At 40.1% G+C, this 14,566-nt stretch overlaps 1 protein-coding gene across 1 annotated transcript in view; it reads left to right on the top strand.

Moving 5' to 3' along the window:
- Window positions 1-14,566, top strand: part of SH3RF1 (SH3 domain containing ring finger 1) — a 252,817-nt gene that overhangs the window by 196,440 nt on the left and 41,811 nt on the right. The window contains exons 4-5 of the mRNA XM_006902128.1: window positions 425-727; window positions 8,654-8,764. Of these exons, the coding sequence (XP_006902190.1) occupies window positions 425-727; window positions 8,654-8,764 (414 nt within the window). The remainder of the gene's footprint in view (window positions 1-424; window positions 728-8,653; window positions 8,765-14,566) is intronic.

Here is a 14,566-nt window from a genome sequence, read left to right as displayed (position 1 = left end):
TGTTTAGGTTTTTCTGCCATGCACTGGGTTGACATGGGTTGGGGGTGAACTCTATTGCCGTTAGTACCAACAACAAAGTCTTGTCTTGGAATTATTTACTCTTCTTTTTTTTCTTTTACTTTATTTTTATTATATTTTTTATGAATGTCTACAGAAAAGTTGAATTTTCATTCATTCATCGTTGCACATTTATAATTGTTTATTCTTAGCATCCACCTGGCATATTGGTACTATGAAATCCCCAGTATTGAAAGAGAAGACATCTCACAATGAAAAAGATACATTCTCGTATATGCAAAAAGCCACAGAGTGGTAACTTGAAATTACAGATACAGAAAGAGATAATGAGGTGTTGAAACCCAATCTCAGGGAACCCTTGAGTACTGTCTCATCTTCTTACCTCAGTTTGTTGCTTGCTTTGCAGTTCAACTCGACAGCCAAGCAGCTGATAGAATGGGACAAGCCTCCTGTTCCAGGAGTAGATGCTGGAGAATGTCCCTCCATGGCAGCCCAGAGCAGCAGTGCCACAAAGCACTCCGACACGAAGAAGAACACCAAAAAGCGGCACTCCTTCACCTCCCTCACCATGGCCAACAAGTCCTCCCAGGCCTCCCAGAACCGCCACTCCATGGAGATCAGCCCTCCTGTCCTCATCAGCTCCAGCAACCCCACCGCTGCTGCTCGGATCAGTGAACTCTCTGGGCTTTCCTGCAGTGCTCCTTCTCAGGTAAGTCATCAAAAAGGCATAAAAAAAGAAGCTTAACCACAAAATGATCCACTTATAAATATATTCTGCTCACCGAAACAGTGAACCAAATCAGTCGACAGTGGGTTGATCCTTCCTCATGGCCACCCGAGTATGCGAGAGTAGAACGAGGCCCCGTACTGATTCCAGTGACTGGAGTACTAGGTCTTTCTTCCAAGGTTCCTCTGGATGGATTTGAACTTCTAATGTTTTAGCTAGCAGTCGAGTGCATTAACTGTTTGTACTAACCAAGGCTTCCTAGCTGAAAAATAATGTTTATTTTAGCCTCTTGAAGAGAGTAGCTTTTTCTGGAAAGAAAGCATTTCTTGATTTTTGAGGGGGGAGAATGGAGAAGGAAAAGCTAACCTGCGCATATTCCCCCACAACCGCTCAGTCATTTATAAAGGAAAGATCAGAACTCCTGAGATGCTGATTCACCAAGTAATCACTCAGTTTTATAGTCCTTCTCACAATACTGCTTTGGGAGGCTTTGCCAAGTAAAACTTTATCTCCATTTTGCAGCTGCCTTTATTTATGTCACTTACCTTGGTATTTAAGCTTTCTATTTAGAATTATCGAGAATGTGGAGAAAGGATGTGAAGAAATGTTTAATTTAAATTATAAATTAGCCCAGCATTCTTTCAAAGCTCATTAGTTTATCAAGGCTTTGGATTGTCTTTTAAAAATAGCTGCACTTTATTCTTGTGTTAATAAAAACACACATCATGGTTGGGAATGTCTATTCATTTGGCCTATATTTATTGTGTTATTAGACCATTTTAGGCACTGTGAACACCAAGATAAATAAAAAAATGGTCCTTCTGGACTTCGCTGTATGAAGCCTTCATTGTAGACTGGAAAATGAGCCAAATTGTGGCCCCGCCTGACTTACAGTGTTGGAGTAATTATAATTAACCTATTTCTCTCTAATAATGATCCCACATAAATAATGCACCCACAAATACAGTGCGTGGAAATAATGATGTTAAATTAAACAGTCCTGGCATATCATGAATGTTACTTGCATAAAAATATGTTATTTGATTAGATGGTGGTGGTATTTCACTCAACCAGAGGTCAGGGAGCCTAGTCCACAGCTGGCTACAACAAGCAGGGGAAACTTCTTTCAAGGCTCCTTTTTAATTTTTATGATTCATGCAGATTGTACCTTCTACTCTGTAGCTGTGCTTCTTAAACTATAAAAATAGAATGATCCTCTCTAAAAAAGGAAGCAGACACATGGAATCAGTACTCAGGAAGTTTATAGTTTACTAAGAGCCAGTTTGTAACCATAAAATTAAAAATTACAGTACCATTTTTGGTGTTCCTTTCTTATTAAAAATTATTTTCTCTCAGCATTTCTTTAACTCCTGCTGCTGTAAATTAATACTTGTGAGTTAATTGTATTCACTTTGTGAATGGGATTGAGGTTTGCTGGTCTTTTAGGTGATAGAACAATGAAACTTTTTTATCTTATGAGAGAAATAGGACATGCCTGTGCACACCCATTCACACAAACCCAATAGTAGCACATGAGGGTGATGAGACAGAGGGGTTTAGTTTGCTCACTGATATATCTCAAGGAGCTCTGTTGGCCTAGTGGGAAGAAGCTGTGCTTCAATCCTGAAGGCACACAGTTCAAATCGACCAGTTTACTAGTTGTTCCCAGGGAGAAGGATGGGCAGTCTCCTCCCATGAGATTAACTGCTTCTGAAAACCACCAGAGGGTACACAACAACAGTATATCTCAAAAGGCAGCATACAGTATGCTTACAGTAAGCATTTAATGAACGGATTAGTACTTTAAAAATACATAAAGATGAGAGAACGTGTTATTCTATGCATATCTACCAATATCCCTATGAAAACTAGACATGGATCCGAGGCCACAACAGGTAGTACTAAGTGAGGTCATATCAGAAGTTTCAAAGCTAAGATAAAGTTCTGAGTTAGAGGACTGTAACAGTGGCCATTCACTAATAGAAAATGGAGTCATTTTGACTCTGAGTTATTTATTGTATGACCTACCAGCAATCAGCATTTGCACAATGAGATGTTTTCTTGAAATAAAAAAATAAACAATGATGGCTCAGAATAGGAACAGCTTTAGAAAAGCAGCTCCTGCTTTTGGCAGTAGATAAAAATGAAAAGAGAAAGAGAGATAAACTTAGCCTTACATCTTTTGAAGAGAGCTCCACAGTCAGGTGTGAGCATGCCTCTTGCCTGGCTCTACCACCCCAGAGCTGGGAATGAAGCCTTTAAAATAGAACTATTTTTTATTTGGTTTGAGTAGCTTAGCAAACAAAGCTCTTTCTGTATTTCATTAAAACAGTTTCCCCTTCACCGATTCCACCCCTCCTCCCAGATCCCAGCTCCTTCTGTTTTCAGTGGGAGTGTGTTGCCTAAGGGAGAAGTTATTTCTAGAAGAGGCTGGGAGATGTTTGAAGTGCTGCCTGGTTTCTCCAGTCTAGGTTTACAGAAAACACTACTGATGAGGTGCTGTGTACTTTGGAGGGAACCCCAGTCCACAATAAAGCATTGAGTATGTGGAGCACATGTGATATGCAAACACTCGCCTAACTGTGGAGATCAGTGCAGATGGGAAAATGTTTCCCGGGACAGAGACTTCTGCTCCCCTGCGTACAAAGCATCTCAGTACATTCAGTGGAGACCCGTTGCTAAATGTCTCTGTTAATTGTCCTTAGTTCTGTTTTCTTTTTACTTCCTTATGATCACCTTTATGTTAAGCTTCCCCCACCCCTTCTATTAGTATTAGCCTTGTTTTCATATATTGTTGTTGTTAAATGTTGTTAAATGCCTTAAAGGTGTATGTGACTCATAACAGCCCATAAATGTGGACAACAGATCTGAACCCTGTCCTGTCTTACACCATCCTTATTATCCCTGGCACTTGAGCCCATGGCTACAGTCATTATATCAATCCATCTCACTGGGTGTCTTTCTCTGAATCTCAACTTTTCCAAGCATGATGCCACTTTTCAAGGAATAGCCCCTCCTAACAGCATGCGCAAAGTATGAGAGATAAAGCTTTGCTATCCTTGCACTTAAGGAGCACTCTGGTTGCATTTTCTCTAAGAAATATCTGTTTGTTCTTTTGGCAGTCCATGGGATATTCAATACTCTTCTCCAGCACAACGCAAAGGCCTCGATTCTTCTTCTGTCTTCCTTGTTCACTGTCCAGTTCTCAGATGCATAGCAGATGATTGGAAAAAACATGGCTTGCTTGAATCTGGCATCTATTTTAAGTTTATATCTATTAAAAGTTGCAAAATCAAGAATTTAAAGAAGTTAGTGTTCATTTTTCTTCAAATACTCAGATACAAGCAGTTCAGTCCAGTAAGGTAGATCTAGAAAGACAGTAAAGCACCTTCTAGCTCACCCGTCCACCATGTAGACAGTCTTGCTGCTTGTATTTCTCTACGACCCACTGTAGCCCTAGAGCTCTCATCATCACAGTCAAATTCCAGGCAGCAGGATGGTGAGCAAGACTGGAGAATGGAACAGTGGGCACCTTTCCTGCAAGCTGTCATACAACATTTCTATTAACTTGACATTGGCCTCAACTTTACCATATGACCACATCTAACTGCAGAGGAGGATGGCAAACACAGTCTTTTTCTGAAACTGAAATCTGAGAGCTCCACTGCTAAGATAGATGAGGATTGTGGGTACTGAACCACACTAACACTGCCGTATCTCTCCTGTTCTTTTTGGGGAAATTGTTTACCCAGATATTCAGCCTTTCCAGAAAACCTTCATGTTTCATGCTCCATTCTGTTCTTTGGTTCCTTTAAAGGATCATCTCTGCTGTCCACTTAAAGCCTCACTTCTTTCTTCTTGGCACAATTGTGTTAGAGTTTATCTCTTTTAAAGACAATGGATTTGAAATGGGTTGGTTTTTTTTTTATTGTTGTTGTTATATGCCACTGAGTCACTTGCGACTGATAGCAACCCTGTGCACAGCAGCCCTGAAACCTACTCCATCCTATGCCAGCTTTACTGTCTCTGAAATACCCACCCACCTTACCCCAGTCACTGTATCAATCCATCTCATCGATGTAGACACTAAGTAAATTGCCCAACTTTGCACAGTTCTTAAGTGTGGTTCAAGCCCTGGTCCATCTGATTCCAAAGGCTTATGTCCTTGTTAAATCCAGATTAACAACAATATTTGTTCTTAAGAAAAATATCATTAAGAGGTAATGGTGGTACCAGTAGAGCCTAACTCCCATGAGTTTTGCAGACTATCCTGAGGCCTGTGGGGGACGGGAGGGGAGGGAAGAAAGTAATTGTAGAAATAATCATAGTGATAATAGTAGATTAGATGTATATCTGTATGAAATACATCTAGTAAGATCGCAGGGCATCTAGAATACCACTTATTTTTTTATCTGAAAGCCATACGTTTACTGGGTATTGGATTCACTTTTTATGTGTCATGTAGCTAAATTATCGTGAGATACTTGTTATATGACTCCCATAGATAAGACTTCACTGTATTTCAGTGTTTTCTATTTTCCGTTAGCACTTCCTTTTAACATTTCCATGAAGGCCACACTCTCTGCTTGCTTGTTGTTACATTTGGTGATTTTTGAGTGTAGGCTTAACTTTTAGTATATACATTGGGGGATAGCTTTGACTTACACACAATGCTGACCAGAGAAGTCAGCAGAAAGATGCCTGCCATTGCCATCTGTGGGCAGAAGAAGACTTGTGTACTCCTCTGACCACACTCATGGTATATTTTGACCTCTTCCAGCTGGAAGAGTAATTAATAACAGTAAGTGTTTTGTGACATTTGGTATGCCAGTGGTCGCAAGGCAACAAGCAGGCCCACTCACTCACTTGTATTACATTCCCAACTTTCTCATCTCTGGTTAGCCTTTCATGTAGAGAAGACTGAGCTGACTTGCAGCTCCATGAGAAAAAGATGAGTCCAGCAGAAGCTCAGAGCCTTACACAGAATGTGTATTCTGAATATACCTTTCCATGGCCAGTTAATTTCTGCTTCTGGTCTGTTGCTTTAGTGCTTTTTTGATTCCTGTCTTGTATTTGACTCAAGTGCTAGGAATGGCCCTACATTTCACTGGTGGTTGTCATAATTGTCCCTATTCAGTCTTTCAGCACAGACTTTAGAGAACCTATTGTATAAATTCTCACCAGGACCCTCAAGTGCAAAGTGACTCATTCCAGACCCTGAGCTAACAGCAGCTAGTTTTCCTGCCAGCCGCTACAATGCTGAAACAGGTTTCTGACAAACTTAAAGAGTAAGATGGAAGAAAAGTCTCACAATTTACTTTAAAAAATCAGCCTTTGAAAATCCTCTGGATCACAGCAGCTTATCCAGACCTACGTGTGGGGATGGCAGAGAACAAGCAGCAATTCCTTCTCTCATGTAGAGGGTTACAGAGAGTCAGGGTTTGATACCAGCTAATAAAAAAAAACCAACCTGGTCCTCAGTTTGAGGCTCTTTTCACCGTCACGTATTTCTTTCTTACAGGCAGATATGTCAGTAATGAGATCATTAACAGATATTTGTAGGGTTAGGGTCCGGGAAGCAATGTTGTGGTTGTTTCCACCATGACCCAAAGTTCCTTTGGTAATCATGTCTACCCAGAGGTGTGGACATCACTGTTTCTTCTAACAAAGGTTGATTTTGTGCTGCCAACATGCCCATGTCCTCAGAACTGTGTGTGGGCTCATTGGATTAAATAATGTAAGACTATTGAGTTTTATTCTAGAATGAAAACCAGTGTGCATCCTGTTAGAAATTGATTTGAAATAGACTTGGTTCACAGGAGAGACACAAAGTGTGGATTTTACTGGGAAACTTAGTGGCACCCCATGGATCAACTTAGTTTTCTGGCTTAAAATCAGTCAATATATAGACTAACAGACACACATAATTTTGAAGGAAATGGATTCCACATATAACACCAGATTTATTTGTGAAACTGAACTCTGTACTGTGATGCTGATTATCCCTGAGCTTGACATAGCCTTACTCTGTGGGAAGCTAGATGTTTCTTCAAGACTCCCTGGGAACCAATCTGTGAACTTTTCTTTGTCCTAATAATCTTTTTCTTAATTTATGGGGATTGAGGAAACTATGCTTTGTATTAAGTTTTTATTACAGAAAGAAAAGCTTAGCATTTTGATGTCTTGAGTGTTTTTGTCGGGGGAAAAGTACCAAGCTACCTGCATACCTTCCATAGGAGAGGTAAAAACAGAAAACAAAGCACTGCACTTAGGTAGGAGCCCACAGGCCTGCCTTTATAGCACCAGGTTTTATATATACCACTGCATTCTGCAGTTGGACATGATGTGCAGCTTGAGTGAAATTGATCGAGTAGCTGAGCCCAGGCGATGAAATGACCTGCGTAACTCAATTTCTTTCTAGTAAATTAATCTTGGGTTGTATCATGGATAAGACATCTTTGAAAACAACTAATTTGACTTGACATTGTTCTTTAGAGGGCTTATAAATAATTGCTATAGGCATGTCTATGCAGCTGCATTTTATTTATGTGGCCCCACTTTTTAAAGGTAGAGCCATGAAAAATGATCCTAAAAATAGCAAGATAGTTGGAGAATTTAATACAGATTTAACATTCTGATCGACAGCTGAGCATTCAACCACGCCACCTTAACAGGGTCTTTAGGGAAATTGTTAGCAGACTAACCAGAAAGGTCCAAAATTTTGGGCTCCTGGTGGTTCCCAGAACGAGGCAGCATGTTTCTCTGAAAGCTAACAGCAGTAGATTCTGTATGTTAAGTATCTTGGTGACCAGTATTTATAACATTTCTCTCCAGCATCTGAAATAACTGATAAAAATTAGAAAGCACACTTCAGCTCAAGTCCTGATGTTGTTGTTGTTAGGTGTGGTCTAGTTGACTATGATTGATAATAGCCTTAGGAACAACAGATCTGAATCTTGCCCTAACTTGTGCTACCCTCGTTATCTATGTCATGTTTGTTTTATTGTTAAGTGCTGTTGAGTTGTAGATGACCCATAGAGACCCTATGAATGAAAGACCTGAGCACTGTTCATAGAGTTTCTGGAGGCAAGCCATTTCGGAAGTGGATGCCGCTCCTGCTTCCAAGCTTGTTTTAATCAGAAAGCTCCACCAAACACTGTCCACCATGGGTACCTATTACCACGTTTGGCACATCAGTGTCAAGCATCACAGCAACCACGAGTTACCTCTCTAGAGCAATGCACAGACCAGTGCTATACCACTTAGAAGAATGTTTGACAGAAAAACAATTTAAACCTAAAGTATTTTTAAATAGGAAGCCTTATCGCATCGCCTCACTTCCCTTAGCAAATCAACATTCCACGCTGCTGCTCATCAGTCCCAGCCAACAGCTTCTGTAGAACCAGCTCCTGTAGATGACTTTCAAACTGGTCTCCAGCGCCAGGCTGCCAACCAAAAAGGGTTAAGCCTATCACTAGAGTTACCATGTCAGTCCATCTTATTGAGGGGTTTCCTCTTTTTTAGCTGACCTTCTGCCTTTCCCAGCATGAAGTCTTTTTCCAGGGACACAAGCCATTAAATTGCTCACTGTTATCCCAAGTGTTGGAGGTTCAAATCTACCCACAGACTCCTCTGAAGACAGATCTGGTGATCAGCTTCAGAAATAATCAGCCACAGAAAACCATATGCAGTGGGTTTTTACTCTGACACACATAGGATCGCCCTGAGTAAGGGATGACATAAAAACACTTGCGTAAATTTTAATTGAATAAACTGAAAGAGATTCTGTGTAATCCCAAAGTAGTAGAACCTATAGATTAAGAAAAATAAATTGTGACTTGTTTTCCTGTGTATAACCTATTGTATGAAATCTAGTTCACTTAATAACTTTCTTCTGTTGTCTCGCAGGTTCACATAAGTACCACTGGGTTAATTGTGACCCCACCCCCGAGCAGCCCTGTGACCTCTGGCCCCACATTTACTTTCCCTTCAGATGTTCCCTACCAAGCTGCCCTTGGAGTGAGTATACTTTCTCACATTTTTATTTCTCTCTTAGTTAGCCATGGGAATCTGGCACGTGACTCCCAACACCTGCAGTTCACTGTTGATACTTACTATGTGGGGTGGATCTCTGTCTTTTTAAGCTATCTCTTTTAGTCTTACAGAAAAAATTAGAAGGTCCTTTTCCTACAGCCTACAACATTTTTAACTGTGATGCTCTGTGGCCTGAAGCTATTAGAAGAGCTCTGAAAAGTATTCTTCATTTTATAAAAGTTCAACCTGAATTTCTGAAAGGTTAACCTATAAATAGCTTTTCAATTTCTAGATGCTGGTTATTGCTTACAAAGGCCACATTTATAGAAATACTGGGGTGGCTGAGGCCCTCAAGGTGAACTGGTTTACACTCAAGTGGCACAGTAACTCGGTACTAAATATCTACATTTAGAACTCATCCTTTTTAGGTGGCTGTTTTCTCTTGGTACCCCCACAGTTATGGCCACCTGGAAATACCGGTGGCGTTGGAAGGCTCCCTTTTGTTATGTTGCTTTTCCTTCTGAGAACATACCATCTTGTAGATTACTGTTGTTGCTATGTACACTAGAGTCGGAACTGACTCTTAACTGGCCCTCTAGCAGGTTTTCAGAGACAGTAAATTGTATGGGAAGTGATTGCCCATCTTTCTTCCATGGAGCATCTGGTGGATTTGAACCATGAGCCTTTGGTTTGTAGCACAACTCTATGCTTGCATACATCTGAAGGAGGAAATTAAATGGTTAGGTCATCGAAGGGAGATAAATACAAGGAAGAACATTGTAGAGAGAGAATTAAAAGAGAATAAACAAGTGACTATAGCCCTAGGTAGCAGAAATGTAGTACTGTACTTTGAGACTATTTTTAAAATTGTCGGCAATAAAACTATAAAACTATAAGGAAGTAGACAGGTGAGACATCTCCCATCCTTGCAAATGCCTTGCTTATTCCCTTCGATTATTTTCCCCCAGCTCTATGGTGAATTCATGGTGTTGACCGATGTTTGAGAGTTTGCACCTAGATACACTGAGTCAGACTCTACAGTTTAACAGGATTTCCAGGTGATTTTTATAGATTCCTAGATGATTCTTATGTATACATAAGATTCCATAGTATATCTGGAGTAGAAATGCAAGATCTTGGTAGGAGTTTGAACCAGAACGAATCCATTTGAAGCCCTACATGAATAAGAATATTTATAAAAAAAAAACAACAAACAACAAAACAAAACACAAAAACATCCCCTAACTCATTATTGTTAAGTCAGAACTGAATTGGTCCTTCAGCGGGTTTTTTGCGGGACTGTAAAACTCAAGGCAGGATTCATCTTTGTCCTGCGGTATCCCTGGTGGATCTGAAATAGAAGCTCTGCCTCTGGGTTAACAGTGCAATGCCTTAAGAATTAGACTACCAGATAGGAGCAGTTATTAGATCACATCAGCACCCAGGTCCTAGTGTGTTGCCCCACCTCACCTTTGCAAATCGCCTTACGTACTATCACCTGCTTGTGATATCCTTCCCCACTCATCCATCAGTTTGTTGTGCTGCTATGATGATAAAAAGCCACTAGTATTTCAAATACCAGCTTTTCATCCATGGTGAACATGATTTCCATCAAGCTTTCAAACTGATGCTTTCTAGGAAGAGAAACCTGGTGATCTGCTTCCAAAAATTAGCTAATGAAATCTCACAGCAGAAAATGTATTTCATATGATGCTAGAAGGCGAGTCCCCTAAATTGCAAGCCACTCAGAGTACACAGTGGCCACAGCAGAGAGTCTGAGCATCCCATGATTGGGAAGATAGTGCATGATAAGGCAGTGTCCTGTTTGTTATATATAACATTGTCAGGTATTGTAGCTGATTTGAAGGCAGCTAACAACAACATGATGTCCTCCGAGAAAAACAGTGGAAGTCACTGATGGGGCGCAGATGTGAGTACTGAAGCCCAGGTCAATCACTTAATTGTTATGTAACCACTTAATGCCATTTACTAAGCCTTAGAATTACTGCTGCAGAGTTAGTATGACCCACTCTAGTAGTTATGACTAGAATGTAGAAAGGGTTAACTATCCTTAATCTCATTATTACCGTCTCTTGAGGATTGTCACAAGGTGAGTGTGTCCATAACATGTGTCTCTAGTTTTACTCTGAGGATGTCTTGGAGGGCTTGATCATTATATTTTCTTTGCTCTCTGTACCAAGAATTGTGAAGCTTCCAAGCAGCTGGTTTGTTTTTCAGCAATGGATTTTATATATGTTGTAAAGATTATATTTCTCTCTGCTAGAACACTTAAATGACATTTATAGCTGCTGCCCCATCCCCAACCTCCAGCAAAGACCTTACAACATATTAGTCAAAATGTTGGTTCCATCTAGTTTTATTGTCTTCCTTTTTCCTTTGCTTTGTTTTTCTTGTTTTGTATTTATTTTGTCTTGACGCATTTTAAACATAATTGAAAAGCTTTGAAAGAAGGTGGTATATGAATAAATGCCAAGTTTCTATCTAGCTTGACTAAATGACTTCTGAAAACTTTTTATAGAGTTAGGCATGTTCTTGTATTTAAATGGAAGTTAGTAATATCCCAGTTAAGCTTAAAATTTTTCCTGTGTTTACTGAATTCTATTGCATATTCCCTGATAAGGACAGCTTTGATGAAGGGGAGAGGGGGAGAAAATGAAGTTCAATTAACTTTTATTGAAATGTGGTTTCCAGGAGATACTGCAGCCCTCGGGTGTTTTGGCCAAAGCCAAGTCCATAATCGTCCTAGCCTCTCATCCCTAGGGAAGACTCTATTTTCCTTCATTCCCTTCCCACCCCATACATGCATACAGCCAGTTGGTCTTTTATATTTCCAGATGACTACCTCAAGTGGAAAAATGCTAACTTGATTTCTTAAGGGAGAAAAGACTGACTTTTCTGATCCTAGAAAAATTAATTAGTGGAAAAGACATAAGGCTGGCTGTGCTTCAGGCCTTGTGGGCTGAAAATGTTCAATCTTGTAAATGGCCAGTTGCTATTAACTTTGGGCTCACTCTAGGGCACATCAAGAGACAAATTGGAACATGAATTTAGAAAAAATAATTTACATTCACTGTTTTATCCTCAGATGATATAGGTCAGATACATGTTAAACAATAAGAGGTTTATAAAACATTGTGTCTGCTGTGCCAATTCATTTAATGAAACACTAATTATAAACAGACCTGCCATCCCCAGGAGATGTCTGGATCTCACTATCCCTGGTAGGTTGGAAGGAATGTTTTCGATTTGATATGTTTAAGTGGCAGCATCTCAGTTGTGTTAAGTGGCAGCATCTCAGTTGTATGTGCCCCCTGCATCTCACATTAATTGTGGCAAGTGTTCTCTTTAAAATTTGACACACTTCCCTAGACTTTGAGCACGATCACAGCAACACTGTGCAGCTTTGCAGAAAGGAAGCAATACTTCTCATGATGTCGGCTTCTAGGTAATAAATGCCACCACTTGAATAGGAAGTGAACATTATCTCTAGTGCTTTTCCCAGAAGCTGAGATGAGACATTCTAATCTTGCATGCAGAATGAAGTTATAAGCAGGGTGTCTCATACTCTTCACATACAGCAGCCAAAATGTTAATTGTCTTCCATCACAAGTTAAGCTGGTGTTATGTCTATCTGATTCAGCCATCAAAATATCAATGGGTGGGTTTTCGTTCAGATAACTTTGTGGAGTGAGAAAGAAGAAAATCTTATATTTTATATTTTATATTTTCTGTGCAATGGAAAGGAAGATATTGCAATGAGGAACTTAATACCTCCTGATCAGGCAGGTGATTCATCATCTCTGAAGTATATGAACTGAGAGGTGTTGAATTGCGAGGTTTCACATGGTAACCAGGCCTATTAGGATAAGTATAACCCATTGGCAACTTAGGAATACTTGCCGTCTAAATGCTTGTAACCTACTTTGTGTGAATTTCGGAAAATAAAAATATGCATACAGAAATATAGAATATGTGTTTGTGTGTTTAAAGAAACAAATAATGTTTCTGTGTTATCTAAAACAATGTACTTAGCGAGTTCTAGTGGTCAAGCAGTAAGGAGTTGTGCTGCCAACCCAAAGGCGTAAGATTCAGATCCACCGGCTGCTCTGTGGGAGAAAGATGGACAGTCTCCCCTCGTGCAGTTTACTACCTGTCTCTGAAAACCCACTGGAGGGGCCAGCTGGGAGTCTGTTCTTACTTGATGGTACAGGACAACAATCTGTGTAGCTTTCTGTGGCTCATGTAGTAGCAACAATAGGACTCTTTCAGGAACCCTCTTGATCTTGAACACCAGACTAAGGAGGAGATAGAATGACAGAACATTTGATCATTATTTATTTATTCAAGAAACATTTACTGAGAGGATCTGTTATCACTGGTTGAAAGCTGGTAGTGGTGGGGTTGGTTGGTTCTGACTCCATGTGTGTGGAGTAGAACTGCTCCATAGAATTTTCAAGACCTTTTGGAAACAGATCAACAGGTATTTAGAATCTGAGGAACCCCAGAGCAGGTTCAAACTGCCAACCTTCCAGCTAATAGTCAAATGCTTAGCTGCTCCCTTCACCCAGGGACTCCTGGCTGCAAATCTAAGTTCCAGCAACCCAACAACACTGTGCCCCAGATCCTGGAAAAGGCAATTTATGTAATTATTTCTAATTATTCCTATTGACTCAGGCTTACAGATTTATGGACCTAATATTATTTACATAAAATCAATTAACTGTTATAAGATCTCTCTGTCTCTGTTCTTACAAATCCAATATACGACAATAAATCTCTGATTTCTAAAAGAAATTTTATTCCTAGAGAGTTGTGTGGGTTTTTTTGGTTTTTGGAGTTTTTTTAATTTTCGTATTCTCTTTTATACATAATATTTTAAACATGTGCTTCTGGGATATTATAACTACCTTTTCCCTGTAATTTTTCTTTATTTCTTCACAGCTGGACTCACAGTTAACTGGCTTAAATCTGGTGAGCATCCAGTTGAGAGGACAAGCTTGCTATTTCCACACTTGTCCAAATTTGTTGAGGTCTTGCACCTCTTTTACTATTACTTTAAAATCACTAGTTTGTGCATGTCCATGTTTTCACTTCCCACTCATAGTTATGAAAAATAAAGCAAAATACTTGACTGTTGTCTGATTTCTGCAGTGAGCACTGCTGGACACGGATGGATGGTGTGGAAACTTCCAGCAGAGGTCATCTTGGGGGATACCACCATGAGCTGCTTGCACAGTTCATTCACCAGCCAGTCTATATATGTCTGAGTACAGGATGTAAAAAGACTATTTCTAGATGCTGGTCTGTGCTGTTGAAAGTTAGATAGTTACAAATTGATTGGAAATCAGATGTTCAGAAAGAAATTATCGTGAGGTTGAGGGATAGAAAAGATACCTGCCCAAAGGACGCATAAATACCCAGAGTCTACCCTCCTAGCCACTTTTCGGCCTTGTGAGGTTTGTGAAGGGCAAACACACAAAGGGGCCAAGTGATAGAAGTGGAACCCTTTATTTTCAGTTGAAATTGTGCACCAAATGTCAATGGAAAGAACCTTGGTAAACTAGCCAGTAGCCCTTGGCCGAGGTTTGAGACCCAATGAATCTTCTCCTCAGCCAAAGCCAGATCGAACCCTTGACTAGTGAGTGTAGGGGAGAGAAAGAAGAGAGTGTGCCAGATGTTGTTGTTGTTATGTGCCATCAAGTCGCTTGCAACTCATAGCCACCCTATGTACAACAGCCCTAAACCCTGCTCTATCCTGTGTCAGTC

Source organism: Elephantulus edwardii, unplaced genomic scaffold, assembly GCF_000299155.1.
Source record: "Elephantulus edwardii isolate Elephantulus edwardi_28Jun2011 unplaced genomic scaffold, EleEdw1.0 scaffold00371, whole genome shotgun sequence".
In the NCBI taxonomy this organism is placed as follows: Eukaryota; Metazoa; Chordata; class Mammalia; order Macroscelidea; family Macroscelididae; genus Elephantulus; species Elephantulus edwardii.
This window is presented reverse-complemented; position numbering and strand designations above follow the sequence as displayed.